Source organism: Phaseolus vulgaris, chromosome 11 (assembly GCF_000499845.2).
Source record: "Phaseolus vulgaris cultivar G19833 chromosome 11, P. vulgaris v2.0, whole genome shotgun sequence".
NCBI classification, from domain to species: Eukaryota; Viridiplantae; Streptophyta; class Magnoliopsida; order Fabales; family Fabaceae; genus Phaseolus; species Phaseolus vulgaris.
In genome coordinates this window covers 1,044,572-1,060,794 of record NC_023749.2, presented here as the reverse complement: position 1 = coordinate 1,060,794, position 16,223 = coordinate 1,044,572, and the positions used below count along the sequence as shown (strand labels likewise).

At 31.6% G+C, this 16,223-nt stretch overlaps 1 protein-coding gene across 4 annotated transcripts; it reads right to left on the bottom strand.

Annotated features, from left to right (window-relative positions):
• Positions 1-9,560: 9,560 nt before the first annotated feature.
• On the bottom strand, positions 9,561-14,962 carry LOC137812659 (zinc finger CCCH domain-containing protein 46-like). 4 transcript variants are annotated; one of them, XM_068614999.1, is made up of 10 exons: positions 14,125-14,962; positions 12,581-13,757; positions 12,304-12,483; positions 12,036-12,215; positions 11,851-11,939; positions 11,525-11,773; positions 11,258-11,423; positions 10,869-11,081; positions 10,694-10,771; positions 9,561-10,566 (listed from the first exon to the last, which is right to left on the bottom strand). In XM_068614999.1, exons 2-9 carry the CDS (start codon positions 13,540-13,542, stop codon positions 10,708-10,710), a joined length of 2,103 nt encoding a protein of 700 aa, XP_068471100.1. In that variant the 5' UTR covers positions 13,543-13,757; positions 14,125-14,962; the 3' UTR covers positions 9,561-10,566; positions 10,694-10,707. The 4 variants fall into 4 exon arrangements, with proteins under 4 accessions (XP_068471100.1, XP_068470942.1, XP_068471178.1 ...); XM_068614841.1 differs by having other exon boundaries at positions 12,030-12,215; positions 14,125-14,896; XM_068615077.1 differs by having other exon boundaries at positions 13,879-14,655.
• Between the last annotated feature and the right edge of the window lie 1,261 nt (positions 14,963-16,223).

The following is a 16,223-nucleotide window of genomic DNA, read 5'->3' as shown; positions in this document are numbered from 1 at the left end:
GTTTTATAGTTTGAGGTTATGGAAGTTCATTTTTTATGACACCTTAAAATATAAACTTTGGATATGATTTGGTCATAATGATTTTTTATTTTTTTTAAAAGTGTTTATGTCAAATTGTTGAATGGTTATGTTTTGATCCAAAGATTATTTGAAAATGTTTATTAATGTTGTTGTATTGTTTGTTGATAACATTTTGTATGTGTTATCAAATAAAAGTAAATTCAATGGAGTTTAGAACTTTGAGAAATTGTTTTTATTGTAGTTTTATCTGATTGAGATTGTTTATATTATATTATATATATATATATAATTAGATTTGAGTTCATTTAAGTGGTTGAATGTTGTAAACTTTTACCAATTTAATTCTTATTTGAATATAGCATCCGATAAAGTATTTATAATTACATAATAATATAGTTTTATTTAAAACTATATAAAAATTTAATATGATCAAAATTATTTAATAATTTATTATTTAGTTTATCAGTTAATTCTATTAAATATTTTCAATCTAAATGTTCAGAAGTTTTTTATTAAAATACGGTTGGAGATATTTTACTTCTCTATCTTCTTTTTCTTCCGTTGTATAAAGATGAAAGATGTAGTAAAAGAATAAAAATAAGAAACATTAACAATTAAACAATCAAAATTTATACAACATTCCAACCATAACACTAATTTTTATGATAAACCTAATGGAAGGAGTGGAATAAAAAAATATTTATTTTAAAAATAAATTAATTCTGTAAAAATAATTATATTAAGAGTTATATAAATATTAATAATTATAAATATAGTTATTAATGAAAGATATATTCAAAATTATTTATAATATTTAAGGTACATTTTTTTCAGATTTTTAATATTTATAAATATAGTTATATATCAAAATATTATATATATATATATTAATTATAAATTGTTAATTTTTTAAATTCAATAAACACGTTATAAGATTGTTTTATTAAAGTGAATTTTAAAATTTTAAATTATTTATCTTTCTTTTAGGTACATGTTTATAATTATATTAATTATAATATTTTATTATCTAATCATTATAATTTGAAATTAACTTTAAAAATAAAAAATCAAATGATTATAACGGATAATAACTAGATCAAATGATAAGTTAAAAACTAGAATATAAAAACTTCATATGTAGTAGGAACCGTTCAAATTCTGTTTTCAAACAAATTATTTCATATTTAAAATTGATAATTGTTGTCGTATATTAGTTTTAAAAATAGAAAAAAAAATAGTTCTCAATTATAAGAATAATTAGTTGTTTAGTAAATATTTAAAAAATATTGAAATATTTAGAATAAAATAATAAAACAAAATATTAATGAAGATAAAATATGAATAAGTTGGTGTTAAAAAAACAGTTATAAAACCTCTTTATATATAGATATTTATATATAGATATAGAGGTAGAGTTTAAGTTTTCTTTTTAAATATAATTTTCTTAAGAGCATAGATTCGAGAAACATAAAATAGTTATATTCTAAAATTGTAAAATAAAACAATAACAATTTTATTAATACAATTAAAAAAAAATTAAACAATCTATATTTATATCAGCAATATTTCAATAGGTGATGAGAAAGAAGCAAAATTGAATGATTACTCATTTTCAGTGATACTATATATATTTTAACTATGTACAAAACCATTAATATCAGTAATCATTCCTAGGACCAAAATCAGTGAAAAGTTTTACTTATTGCAACCTTGTTATAGAGAAGCCCAAATCTTCCTCATTTTACAGAAAATTATCATTTCATTGTAATAGCATAATCTTTATATCCAAAAAGTGAGATTTATAAGCAGCAAGTCACAGTACAAGTGATGTTCTTAAAAATCAAATATAAATATAAATGAAGCATATATATAATAAAATGAGAGTATATTTATTGTAATAGTATGTTTATATTGTCCTCAACGTATGGATGGAGATAGAAATAGAATCCAAACTAGTATCCTGCACATCAAATTAGTAAAAAATATTATTTAAATGAAATCAAACATTTTAAGAATATGCATAACATAACACTTACTAGATGCAGAAACTTCGTTTAAAAGAACTAAACTTGGAGAAGAGTAACCTATATAAAGATCTTCAAACATTCTCCTTACATTGTGAGTAAGGACATTGGTAAGGAGAGTAAAAGTTTCATGGCTTATATCCAAGGAACGAAGCGAGTATTGTTGTTCGTTGAATTCCACACCAAACAACAACGTACCGTCACTTCTGTGAGACAAGAGTAAAGGAACTCCTACCTGCGATTTATGAATATCAGGATTGAAGCCAAACAAAGTTGAAGAGATATATGTGCGGGTAAAACTAAAGGTGAAGATTTGATTCCAGTTATCCCATATCTATCCATCACCCACACAACAGTAGTAAAGTAGGTCATCTTCTTTGACAGAAAAGTAGAGTACACGGTTAAGAGTTTGGTACTATTTTGAACAACAACTGCCCCTTCTCTATAAGCCAAATCATAGGGAAGTAAAAGCTCTCCAAAAACTTCAGTTTGAGGATCAAATATACCATGCGTTCTCAACCCATTTCTTTGCACTCCAATGCAAAAGTCCATGGTAAACCTCACCACTACAACTCGTAGGACAGAATGAACCATGAATTTTCAGAGGTTTCCAATCATTTTCTACATAGGTATAGACCCAAGCATTGCACGAAGGAATGGACTCACCTACATCGTTCTCATCTAAATAAATTTTAACAACTAAATAATCGGATAATCCACGACTAATAAAGCCGAAAGAGTAGCCGGGTCCATCTAAATATTCATCATCATTATAATGTAATGGAAGATTAAAACAATACCAAATAATTGGATTGATGAACAAGATATGACTATCCATTTTCTTGATGCATATAATACCATTACATATACTGATAATGCTGTCATCAAAATTTTGATGCACGGCAACATCAAATTGTTCTGGAACACAGTTAGATGATCATCATCCTCGTAGAGACAAATGGAAGAGGGCAGAAGAACAAAAAACTTGTTGCAGACTTCTTGTGATGTCTAGAGATAAAATCAGGTGAAATGAGTAAGGAACGGTGTAAATGGGAGATAACCATGGATCTCACTATTGCCTTGCATGGAAGGTATGAAAATATCTCCAATTGGAGATCAATTGAAAGAATCGGAAGGGACGATATTTTTGAGTGTGTGAGTTTACAAAAAAAATATTAGGTATACATCTATATATTTATATAACAAATTGTTGTTAACTAATCATTCATAATTCTTTTAATTTTAAAAAATTAAAAATTAATTTTTTTTATTTATTATTTTCTTATCTACGTACACCAAAAATAGTATATATTATATATGTTTGTATATAACAAATCATTCATAATTCTTTTAATTTTAAAATTTTTTAAATTTTAAATTTTTATTTATTATTTTCTTATCTACGTACACCAAAAATGGTATATATTATATATGTTCGTATTGTGCGGCTCGCCTTATATTATATCTTTACATGTTATTAATAATATTTGAAATGAAACAAAAAAAACAATATGTTACTTACTAGATATTTTATTTTTATTATGTCAACATATATACTGTATAAATAATGCAATACGTGTTGGAGATCCCACATCGACTAGAGATTAGAGCCTTTCATTGTATATAAGTGGGTGCAAACCTCAACCCTAGAGCCGGTTTTATGGGGTTGAGTTAGGCTTAAAGTCCACTTCGTAATATGGTATCAGAGCCATTTCGAACCTATCCTAGCAAGTGTTTGTTGGCCTTATCAATAGTTATGAATAGTTTTTGTAATAAAGAGTAAAAAAAATAAAATTATATTTTATGTACAAAAAATAACAATAAACCCCTTACCTTATTAAAAGAAAAAGAGAACAAATATATAATATTACCTTATATGTTTGTTTGGTGTGCAATTGTAATTTTCTAAATCTTAATTAATATTAGTTTGTAAAAATAATAATTTGTTGGAATTTCTCCTTAATTAATGAGTAAATATATCAATGAATTATGATAATTGATCTATTAAATATATTCAGTGATAAACATTCCAAAGTCTTGAGATTGTATCCCTCTTGAAAAGTATGAATTTCAACCTAGAAAGTTAAAGATAGTTTTTTCGAGTTATCTTGAAAGTATGACCAACATTAATTATCCATAATCTCTTTATGAATAAGTATTTCTCGGGAAATTTTGTAAAGTGACAATGGTGAAGAACAAGATAGAGAGGGAATGAGATAATTGATATCAACCATAATTTGACATTATAAATATTATTGAGATGCTAGACAAACATTGTATGTCATCTTAGATGAGATTAAGTGTTACCCTTAGAATGTAAGATAAACAAATATTGTAATCTTACTTTTATAGTGGAGACATTTTCTATACTTGGTCCTGAATATCTTTACTTCTTAAGTTGAGGAGATTTACCCATTTAAAATTTCTCAATATTTTGCTATATTTTTTTTGTTTGCTTCTGCAGGTGTTCATCTTGTATATACACAAAGGAAGGAGAATTAGTTTTGATTTTTCCAACAATAGTATAAAAGTTTGGTTATGATATAGGATGGAAGGAGTTACCACTCATGAGAACTAGTTCGACATGTTAACCAACGCAATACAATCAATTAAGTTGGGAAGAGGTAGATTTGTTGAGAATCTATCCTTAATTAATGTGAAACCATGACCAATAAATCTTGGTAATTGGTCCATTGAGTATATTCAATGATGGACAAGCTAAAGTCTTGAAATTATATCTTTTGAAGACTATTAAGTTCAACTTAGAAAGTTGAATATAGTATTGTACCGTCCCGGATTTAATCATATACCGATTGGCCCGACCTGCTAGGTGGCCCAAGGTCAAGATCACCATGAGTTTTTGGACTATTATTATAAACTCCCACATAATTATGTTTGTGTACTTATATTAATTTAGATAAATAGTGTGGAAATCAATCTTATAAATGCATAATTAACTTGATTTTACCTGCACAATATCCTTGATTATATTACATAAATGCTATAATTTACTTGCTCAATATTCCTTATTATATTACATCAATGCTCTAACAGAATTCTCTTATTTATATACATGATATCCAGATTTTATGAAATGATACTCTAATATGTCACATTAAAAACCTGAAGAAACCAGGGTCAAATATGACCACTCACAGGGAGTACTTTGAACTCAAATCTTAGCCATATATTCACTACATACACAGAATTTTATGTTCTTACTGACTTGAGCGTCATACTATTTTCTGCAGGAGGAGCTCCCTCATTCCCTAGAGGCTAAATCGCTAGAGCTTGAAGGGAGACCACTAGGAGCTCATCCAAAATTCGACCAACCTCGAGTCAGTGAGAACAAGTATTTCCAAGGTATTTTGAAAATGTGTCAAACATTAATTATTTATTATCTCTTTAGAAAAAAACCTTTCTCATTCTCTATATAAAATTGTTAGGAAGAGAATAACAAACAAGGATGAAGAACAACATAAAGAATAAATGAGAAATCTTTAAAAAAAAATTAATTTTTAATAAATGACCTCATTAAAATATTGTCATCCATTTAGCTTTAAAGAATCAAAACTGTACATAGTATACAAAATTGTCTTCAAGCAAATGCTTTTTGCACCCCATAAAAATGAAAATCCCCACTTTTTTTCTTTTGATTTATGGAAAAAATCTTTTTGAATTCTGTAATTTTAAATTTTTATTCACTCATGGATCACGCAATCTATTTTTAAAATTTTTTGGATTATACAATCCAAAAACTTATTCTTTTTAAAAATGTTTTTTTATTACACCTAGAAATAAAAAATGGCTTCAAAAAATACAAAATGAAAAATCATTTTAGCAATTTCTTCCTGCACCATCTCAATTATAACATGCACGTTATCATATTTTTTTTAAAATTCCAAAATTATTCTTATTCCAGATTTAAAAATCCGGAATAGTAAATATAATTAAAAAAAATTAAAAATACATTTTGGATAAAAACTTCCAAAATTTAAAAGTGTGTTATGAAAATTGAAATCCATAATATTTTCAGATAAAAGGTTTCGGAAGCAATTTTTATTTACACTCTTTTTTTATATAAGATTATTTTCATCATTTAGGAGGGGCATTTTTGTCATTTTAAATAGGAGATTAAATGGATGTTTGAATTGATATGGAGCAGCTAAAATTGCCAAATATGTTTTCTTAAACTTTTTTTGGATTGTATAATTTTAGAGTCATTTTTTCATTAAAAAAACATCTAAATTATGTAACCTAACACCAAGGGGGTGCAGGAAAAAATTCCCTATCTTCAAATAGAAATGGCTTATAAAATGAAGAAAAAAAACTAACTGGGCCAACCGTTAAACTGAATCACTTGAACCCATTTGTGTGACTCGTGATATTCACACCCAAGTTTTTAACTTCACACCTCCCAATATTATGCTAATTTTCCTATTCTACCCCGGTTTCTTCCCTTCTTGACAGTAATAAACAAAATGTGTTTAGATTTCAGTTTGATCACTCAGATTAATTTTTAAATTTCGTTTAATATTATACTAATATGTTTAACATTTAAAAAAAATTATTAATAAGAAAAATTGACCTAAAATAGCCACTCTCTCGTTAGAAAAAAATGTAACAAATTTTGCTTATCTCATTTAAGAGATTTTTACATTATCTTTTCACATTCATGAAATTGCAAAGCACACTACTATTGCATAATTATTCACACCACATGTTCTCACAAATATTGGGATGACACAAAAAATAAAAATTGTTTCGTACCTACACTCTCATCAATCTTCATTCTCATGATATTTCATAGATAGTTAAATTAATTTTACTTAAAATTCTAACATTAACCATTTATTTAAATTTAATTTGATTCTTGTAATTATTTCTCTTTGCCACAAAATTTTGTACTTTTGCTTCTATTTTTGTGCTAAGTTTTTTTACTACAAATCTTTCTTTCTTGTCTCAACAATCTACAAACATAGTACATCTTTTTTTATCTTAAACTTTGAATTGTGTGAGAAGTGTTGAGACTTTTGTGTGGTTGAGTGCATGTGCATTTCAACTAGTTTAATCCATTCATAACATTTGGAACCAATCTTCTTGCAAAATAACATGCCAACATTATCATGTTATGCACATTCTACTCTACCTTTGACCTTTCCAATTTCCTCATGTTTTTTAACACCTTCTTCCTCCTTCTAAATATGATGCTTTTTCCAATCACTTTTCTTTCATCAATATTCTATTTTCAAAATCTTCTTCAATCCATTTTTTTTTCAGTTTAAGAATGGCCATTTCAATCATTTGATGGACGTGAACAGCATTCCTCATTTAAATAAAACCAGTAAACCAATTTCCATTTCCCACTTAATCATCATTCTAACAAGGATATGCTTGTTTCTTACTATTTTCAGATATGACTTGATTAGAAAAAATAGCTTTTGTTTTTACTTTCAATTGATTTTTTTTTTTTGAATCTGTTTCAAAAGTGTATGGAAATAGTAAAAACACCTTTTCATTGTTTTAAAAACAGAAAAAGTAACATTTTCGTTTTTGTCCAAACTTTAAACAAAATACAAGTAATTAGTCTTTAGTCTGAATAAAAGAATCTTGAATCAATTCTACATATAAAATGAATGATTTAAAGGTTTTAACTCATTCTAATCGTTTCTATACTACAAGTAACTGAATGATTTAAAGGTTTTGAACTATAGACGATACAGGAAAAAAAACATATTTAACCCTGTTTTTTTTTTTTTCACAAAATAAGATAGTGACTCTTGAAAAAAAATTACTTTTCCTGTGAAACTAACCTACCACAGACTCTGCACTTGAAATTGCTACCAGAGGTCAACATCTCTTTTCCATGATTGACATTGTTTCTAGAATCCTATGCAACTAAAATATAACCACATGCACGTATAAGACAGTGGCATTTGCAACCATGTCTTAATCAGAAAGGGATTAGAACAGAACAACACTGTTGTTTATCACACATACAATTCAGTTCCCATTACACATTTAATAATTCTTGAACTTTCAACAAACCAAACATGGCTTTGCTAACCACAAGCACTAGTCATGGGTCACCACCATTGAGGTAATGTTCTGTTTGCCTATGACTATGGTTCTTCTTTAGGCTGAATTATATATAACATGGAAACATTCAAAGTGTCTCCTTCAAATGGGAAATTTTGTTATAGTTGTAAACATACACTTTTCAAAACCAAATAGTGGATAAAGAAGATAAAGAGCATTCTGGCAACATGTACTTGCTTACTCAGATCCAAGTTTTATACTTATTCTTGAGGGTCTAGTTGTTTACATTAATAAAATACTACTGAGAAAAATAAAAATATAAAAGTACTATAAATTGAAGGACTTGTTTTATAAATATCAGATGAAATGCTAAAAAGTGTTTTCATTTAAATGCACTCCAAATCATTTGTCTTCTCACTTTAATTATTATAACTTGATATCTTTGTTGACCATGTATTTAATAGGTCAAACTTTGAAAGCAGTGTCTATTTTAAAACCAGTTGGTTATTGATACTGGTGTTTTCCCCCCAACTTTTACTGGTCCTAGTAAACTGTAGCAACTTACATGTAGCTACTAGGCATTACATTTAATGTCTATTAAGCCATTTAATTACAAATCTACAATTCAACCAAGCATGTTGGGATGATTGCAGTTGCAGTCACTACAAGGAGTTGGTTAATGTTGCACACCTTACTACTTCCATGCATTCTGACCAATTTTTTGTCTGATTTGACGAGATCATTACTTACCAACATTGTATTTTGGTGTTACTGTCTTAAAAATGTGAGCAATTAATGACTGTTTTGGTGAACTGCCTTGTTTACATTTTAGGGATGTTAACTACAGCACCAACGTGTACTGTGGTTTTGTTTTGTGTTCTGACAACATAAGTTCTCATACTTTATTCACCATAATTTATTTAATTGGTCCATCTGTCTATTTAAAGTGCAAGGTTGAGCTGAACTGTGACATGTAAATATTAACTTAGACCTCAAATATAGTGAAGCATTTGATAATTCAAGACCATAATTAGTTTCCATGCATAATCATATTTATGGAGTGATACCAATATTTAAATTTTTGAGGTAAAAGGACAAACACATTAAACCTGTTGTTGGCTGCTGTAATAGACAACTTGTTACATGCTAAAACTAATCTTTAGTTTGATCAAATTAAAGGCAACTAAGGTCATAAACCAAGCAACATTGTCGCTAGTGGTCATTAAAGGCAACTAAGGTGACTCTAGTTTTCAACATGGAGCTTATCATTTTAATTTTTCAGAAACACTTGGGAGAGTATTGAAAACTGGAAAGAGAGCAAGTTAAACAAACAAAGCACAGTGACTCAGCCAAGGTCACACACATTCATAAGACCATCGAGCCCCAAAGATTCGAGTAACTGGACACTTTTGTCATATGTGGGGGCATCTACCCCACTTTTAGATCTCTATGCATGTCCTTTCCAGTCATGAAAGATAAACTAAAGGGTACATATTTTATTATTGTAAATTAAAGGGTAGATGAAAAAGAAAAGTGGCATCACTCACATGGGTAGGTGCTGGTGGGTAGGGCCTATACACAACCTGGCATTATATAAATGTGTGTGGCCCACTTGCAGTGTCAGCAACCCCATGTGATGGTGCGCATTCTGGACCCCCTTCTTTCCTCTCCAATAATGGCAAAAAAAAAGACAGACCCCACCAATTTACAAATTGAAAGGCAAAAATAATTGCAAGAACTAAGAGACAAATTCTCCTCTAAAATAAAAAAGCTCACAAGAGGGGGCAAATAGACCAATTAGTCTAAAAACTCACTTTTGATTCTTCTTTCTAATTCTTTCTTTTCTGTCTGGGTTGATAACTGTGTATAACAACTAAGTAGAAGTACAAGCATAACTGATTAAACACAACCTCCCTGCTAAAAAACTCCATTTTGAACTTTAATCAGTTAAGATTAACAATTGTACAGTACCCTCCTCACTTCTAGCTTTCAAATTCAAGTTACCCTTCAAGGGGGGATTGAATCAGCCTTGGAGTTATGAACCACTTCCTTTTTGCTTTTACCACTTCATCTGTGCAAGTTTTCTCTGGGAAATGCTCCAGCTATACAAAGACTTGAAATTATACCTGTAACAACATAGAACTAACACTCTACACTACTACATAACCAAGGGTAGGAGATGAAATTACAGTGCTTGGGAGTTCCTATTACACATTTGACTCTGGTGATTCTTTCTGTGTTATTTTAACCTGTGGTTCATTCAGCTACTACAGATACGATAAAAAGAAAATGGTGCAACAATAATGCTAACAGCAAAAGAAGGGGAATGCCTGTCCCACCTCCTTTACTCAACTGCTTTTTCCGTATGCATTTTGTATGGTTGTAAGTAGTATAGTATTAATGATTGATGGTGATGGCCGTCATGGTGGTGGTGGTGGTTCTCAACTGATTTGTCCAGGTTTGTTTAGTCATCTTTCATTTCCTGTAAATGTTGCACAAAAAAGACCAAACCGACATCCAAATTTATTATACTAAACAACAAACCTATTCACCTTGAAGACAACATGCAACAGAACTTCATCAACATAAACTTCCAAACTAGCTTTTACCTGAACTCAGGAAACTAAATGCCAATCGGGCCACCTGTGCCTGGGAACATCCCAAAAGTTCCATGGCCAGAGGAGAACCTAAATCCAAACCAGGATCATAAAAAATTCAAAAGTTTAAGGATACTGAAAACTCATGGCGTGGGAAAAGCAGGCTAAAATGTAATGACGCCAATACCTTGGTATTTGGCAGTTAAAGGATTTGAAAGTAGCCATATCAATTGCAGATGCTGGTGGAAGCAATGCACTAGTACCAAATTTGGAATTGACAGATGCACCTGAGGCATCTGTGTCAATGGCCTCAGCAGTTCCATTAGAGAAGGAAACCATCAAGTCTCCAGCAGCTTTTGTTGGGGAAGCAAAAGGGCTATCAGGGAGATTATGCTCCAAACTGTATTTATTCATAAACCATTTAAAATAGGACAATCAAATTAGGAAATTAGGAAATTAGGAAAACCTGAATAAATGCACAATTGTTTTTGGCATGGACTGAAAAGAGTTTGGTGCAAAAAGGTGTTTACTATTCTGGTGCCCTCTAGCTATTCTAAACAAAAGCAAGTTTTATACCATTCTTGTAAATCAATATCTTCATGACCAGAGTTCTGCTTCTCATTGCCTTCATTCAATCCATTCTCGCCATTGACCACCACTTCCTTGCCAATAGAAATGTCGACAGATTGCTGACCAGCAGAAACTGAAGCAGTACAAGGTGGAGCAGAAGTTGAACCATTCTCTGGAACCAAATAGCATAAAGCTAAATTCATAAGACTCCCCAAAAATGCACCAAGTTCAATTCAAAAGCAGCTGCATTCCAAATGTTAAAGAGAGATATACCCCTTGGGGCCTCGGAAATATTGTGAAAGGAAGGATGAAGAAGATTTTGGTTGAACATGTTAAGAGAGTGGGTGGGGGAAGGAATTGGACTTCCAGTGGAGAGTGCACGCTGGTGATGCTTCTTGATGTCAAGAAGCTGCAGACCCATCAGCCTCCTACTTTGGAGCTCAAGAGCTTGCTGCAAATCAGCTTCCTCCTCCAGCTTCCTCCTCCACAACATGTCTTGCGTATTGTAGAACATTCTGCCTCCTGAAAACATGTAAGAAGTGTTAAGTAGAGTAGGTTTGACCAACATAATCTGAAAAGATAATAAAGCATTAACCTACCAAGTTGAAGATCAAATTGGTCTCTAGAATCTAGTCCAGTGGGAGTACCACTTGGTGAAAAATCTCCTCTATCTACCTGCTGATGCTTCCTGGATATCACAAGAAACATGAACACATTCAAAAATAACTCAAGACAACAAGAAAGAAAAAGATAACGCAAGAGTAGAGAGAGGAGGTGCCTGTACTTGTCCGGGACTTTGCCCTTCTCCTTGTAAGGCTTAACAAGCACTCGAGCATCACACACAAAATGAGGATTTCCTTTAGATAGAATAAGCTTCACTGTCTCTGGGTAAACAAAGGTAACAAAGCCAAACATTCGCTTCTGCTGGTATGGGATCCTCACGTCTTGGACTGGGCCATAAATGCTTCAACACGTAAATAAAAACTAAGTTAATATATCTGCCATTACCAAACTATGCATTGGGAGTCCAGCAAAAGCTAAACAACAATAACCTGAAGTAATTTGAAACATCTTCCTCTCTGAAAGTGCTATCTGCGGGGAAAGTCAAGTAGATCTGCCGGGAAGCTGGGTTTATCATTCCAGGACTGTTCAGGGAAAAATCATTTCTTTCAAGCCTGGATCGTCCAAATTTATGCAAATCCTCATTCATCATCAGAGCTGCAGCTGCAGCTCTGCAATTATGATCAATCATGATTAGAATCCTACTCCTCAACTATTTACAAAGACAACACTAATCAAAACACATGATTGCATGGCAGTACTATGTACCTTTGAGTATCATTCTGTTGCTGCTGCAACAGCAAATTCATGCACTTTGGGGTGTATGGAAAAGTAGAAGAGGCCATGAGCTGAGAAGCAGCAGCCAGTCTTTGTTGAGAAGATTTAGATCTGAAAAGCTCATGGCACTGCTCCATCATCTCAAGCTTGCTAGGAGACCCAACCATTGCAGCAGGAGAAGCAGCATCAGTATCTCCAAGTCCACCATGAAGGAACCTGCAACTAGTGCCATTTTTACAGTATCCCCGAGCAAAGTAAAGACAAGGCTTCCACCCCAACCCAGAATTGGAGTCCTCAGAGCCCAAACAAACATCATTGACAGAACAACTCCTGCGATGAAGAGACCCTCCCCAGTCGTAGGAAGGAAAGAGAGCAGGGTCAGAAGCAGCAGTAGGACTTGAAGACAAGTCTGAGTGACGAGGGTAAAACAAATCAGGGTTGTTTTTGTGAGCAGGAGCAGAACCATCATTCAGGAAAGAGAGCTGGTCTTGAAGTTGGAAGTCATCAATTGGATCTGAGCCTCCATTTGCATAAAAGGACAAGGAAGATGAAGAAGTAGAAGAGCCAACAACCAAATGGTTGGGGCTCATCAAACCATCAGGGGTTTGAAGCTCAGACATAGTAGGCCATGAAGAAGAAGGGTTTGGAATGGTGAGAGCAGGAGGGAGGTTGATACCACTGAGCCTTGAAGAAGTAGAGTTCTGCCTAGGAAGGAAGGGTGAAGGAGAAGGAGGAGTGGAGGGTGTTGGCGGAGAGTTCGAGGGTAAACCTAACTCCTTGCGGGCTTTAACAATCACTGAGTGAACAAGTGCTTCTGGACCAAATGCTAATCTAATCATTTCCTTCTCACCATGGTCTTTAAGCAGAAGTAAACCCATGATTTTGGAAGCATTTTCAGGGTCCAAAGTTTGGATCCTGAAGAACACAATTCGTGTAGCTTCGTAACCATCCATGACTGAACAAAAGGGATTATTACATGGTTCTACAAGAAACTAGCCTATCCCAAAAAATCAAAATCTGCTTTTTCAAGTTGAGTCTCTCTCTTTCTATTCACTAGTGGCTATCTTTCTCACTCCTGTTGCAAGTAAAGTTTCTTTCTCAACCACACACAAACCCTACCTACCAACTTGAGATGAGTGGTGATACAGTGAGTTTCTTTCTCATATTCCTGCAAGCAAAGAAAAGTAAGTTAAAGAAGAAAGGAGAGTAAGAAAGTTGAGTGTTAAAAGTAGTATTCCCGTGTGGATGATTAATGGGAGAAGACTAATGGAGAAGGGTGTAAAAGTTACCTTTGATAAAAAGGAGAACTTGAAAAAAAGGGAGATGGACATAAGATGGTGGTTGAATTGCTCTATAATGAAGTAATGAGTGTAAAAGTTGCAGAAACAACAGAAGGGCAACCTTACAACAAACAAGTTCGGTTTTTTTTTTCTTTCTTTTGTTCTCCCTCCGACTTATTTAACTCCTTCTAAATCTCTAACCTTATCCAAATCAAAATTGAAATGCAGACATGAGGAAAAAGAGTAGGATCTTACCTATGAAAGGAAAATAAAGTTAATGTCTTTGAAAGCAGTTGTACCCCTCAACCTCAAACACAATGGTTGTCAAGTTACTACAAAAGCCAAACCACCGCCCTGCTTATAACATGGTTGCAGGTAGAAGCAGCAGAAAAACCATCAATTGCCTCAGTGCCCCTTCTGTGTTTTTATGGGGTTCAGGGCATGAGTGGGCAGTGAAGTTGAGAGCTGAACTATTTCTGATTTGCCCTTTTATCTCTCTCACTCTCAACAATTAGGCCAATGTTTTCTTCTCTCTCCCAACTCCCACTCACTTTGCCCCACTTTCTCTATGTTGTGTTATGTAGACCCTTTCCCTCTCATGCCATGGTATCTTTAACAAACGCTTGGAGTGCGTGCGTGTGGTATTAGTGCCCCCATAATAATGTTATGTTGTGTTGTGTGCTTCTTCTATCAGATCCATATCCTTGTTTCAAATACTGCATCTTCACCTCTCACAACCCTCTCTATTTATTTACTTTTTTACTACTTTCAATTCTCTCAACTTTCACTTCTTTTCCAAACACAGCACACCATACCTAAACTCAACACCCTTCTTTGCTTCTGTTGCTCATCACAGTTCACTCCAATTTCTCTCTCAGAGTTTGGTCTCCACGCTCCAATGGTTTCTCTCAGTGTCAGAATTTTCACTGGAGAGTGAACAACACGCCCTCAAGTTTTGCCTTGATTTCATCATGGTGTCTTCTTTACCTTGGGAAGAGTCAATGCCACCCCAATCAAACACACCCCACTCCATCTCTCATTATATTTATTAAATACATCATTTCCCATTTGAATTGTTTCTTAATTGTTCTGTAATGTCCCACAAGCTGTTACTCTATCTTTGTTCTCAAAGTTTCCCTTCACCATTATCCCAAGATTTGTAATTTATTATGATTGTTGGTGTGATTTAATGTAAGAAAAAAAGGTGGTTACTTTCATGTTTTTTCACTCCAACCCTAAACACCCAACTTTTAAAAATTTAATTTTTACACTTAAGAAGTTGTCATCAAACATCTTTGTGCAATTACTTGTGTCATTTAAACATTTTCAATGTTTATATTATTGATGACTGGTCAAGGGTACATTTCATTCAGTGTTGAAGTCAAGATTTTCATAACCCATGATAACATCTCAATATATGAAATCATACTAGTTTAAAAACTTTAGGTTAAAAATAATATTTGGCTTCAATTTAATTTAATGTAAAAATTTATAGACTTGTGAGTTGGTTTAACTTACTAACCACATTTTTATTATTTTTTATGTTTGACCAAAGCTTTTTTATATATGATGTGTGAGTAAAATCATTAATGTCTGTATATTTCCAGATGAGACCTATTTAATGATGTTTTGAATTTGTGTTATTTCAGTCTTTACACACCACCAATAGACCCACCAATGAAGCACACTTTTTAAAAAAAAATTAAAGTTATTTAACTATAGCTTTTATAAAAGTTGCTTGTTTGTTTGTAGTAGAAGAGGGATATTTACTGTTTCAAAATAATAAATTAATAGAATTATGCAGTTGTTTTTTAATTTATAATCAAATATGCTAGACACTAACACATATATATATTTTAATAAATTTTTACTGTGATTTAGTCAATGTAATTTTAGTTCATAACTTTATGCAATTTTAAAACAATGATAATTTGACAGCAGTTTCATTAATTTTATATTTAAAAAAATATTATTTTATCATAATATAATATTTTATTTTAAAAAAGTAGTAGAATGTATATTTTTACAAAATATCAAATAAATTATATTCTTTCAAAATTACTCTATTTTAATAAAATATTATTTATTTTTTTAGTTATAATATATTTCAAGTTGTAAATATATTCCCACTCATTTTAATATGGTGTGTGCCTTAAAATTTTATATATAAATATGTAAATAATAAACCTATTAGTAATGTATTATTAATTTTTAAACATGATTCTATTTCAATTTAGTGATGAAACTGATATCATCTTCCTAACAGCTTGGTAATATTAATTTATAATAGATTATTTAGTTTTTTTCAATGCAATCTTAAACACAATCTGTTTTCTTTTCTTCTGCTAATAGCT

What these genes read in the sequence shown, in the direction of transcription:
- LOC137812659 (XM_068614841.1), bottom strand. Translation starts at nt 13,542, where the DNA reads ATGGATGGTTACGAAGCTACACGAATTGTGTTCTTCAGGATCCAAACT. An exon ending in CCAATTTGATCTTCAACTTG is followed by an intron (nt 11,774 to 11,850) that starts GTAGGTTAATGC and finishes ACATGTTTTCAG; the next exon opens with GAGGCAGAATGTTCTACAAT. An exon ending in GATATTGATTTACAAGAATG is followed by an intron (nt 11,082 to 11,257) that starts GTATAAAACTTG and finishes GAATAAATACAG; the next exon opens with TTTGGAGCATAATCTCCCTG.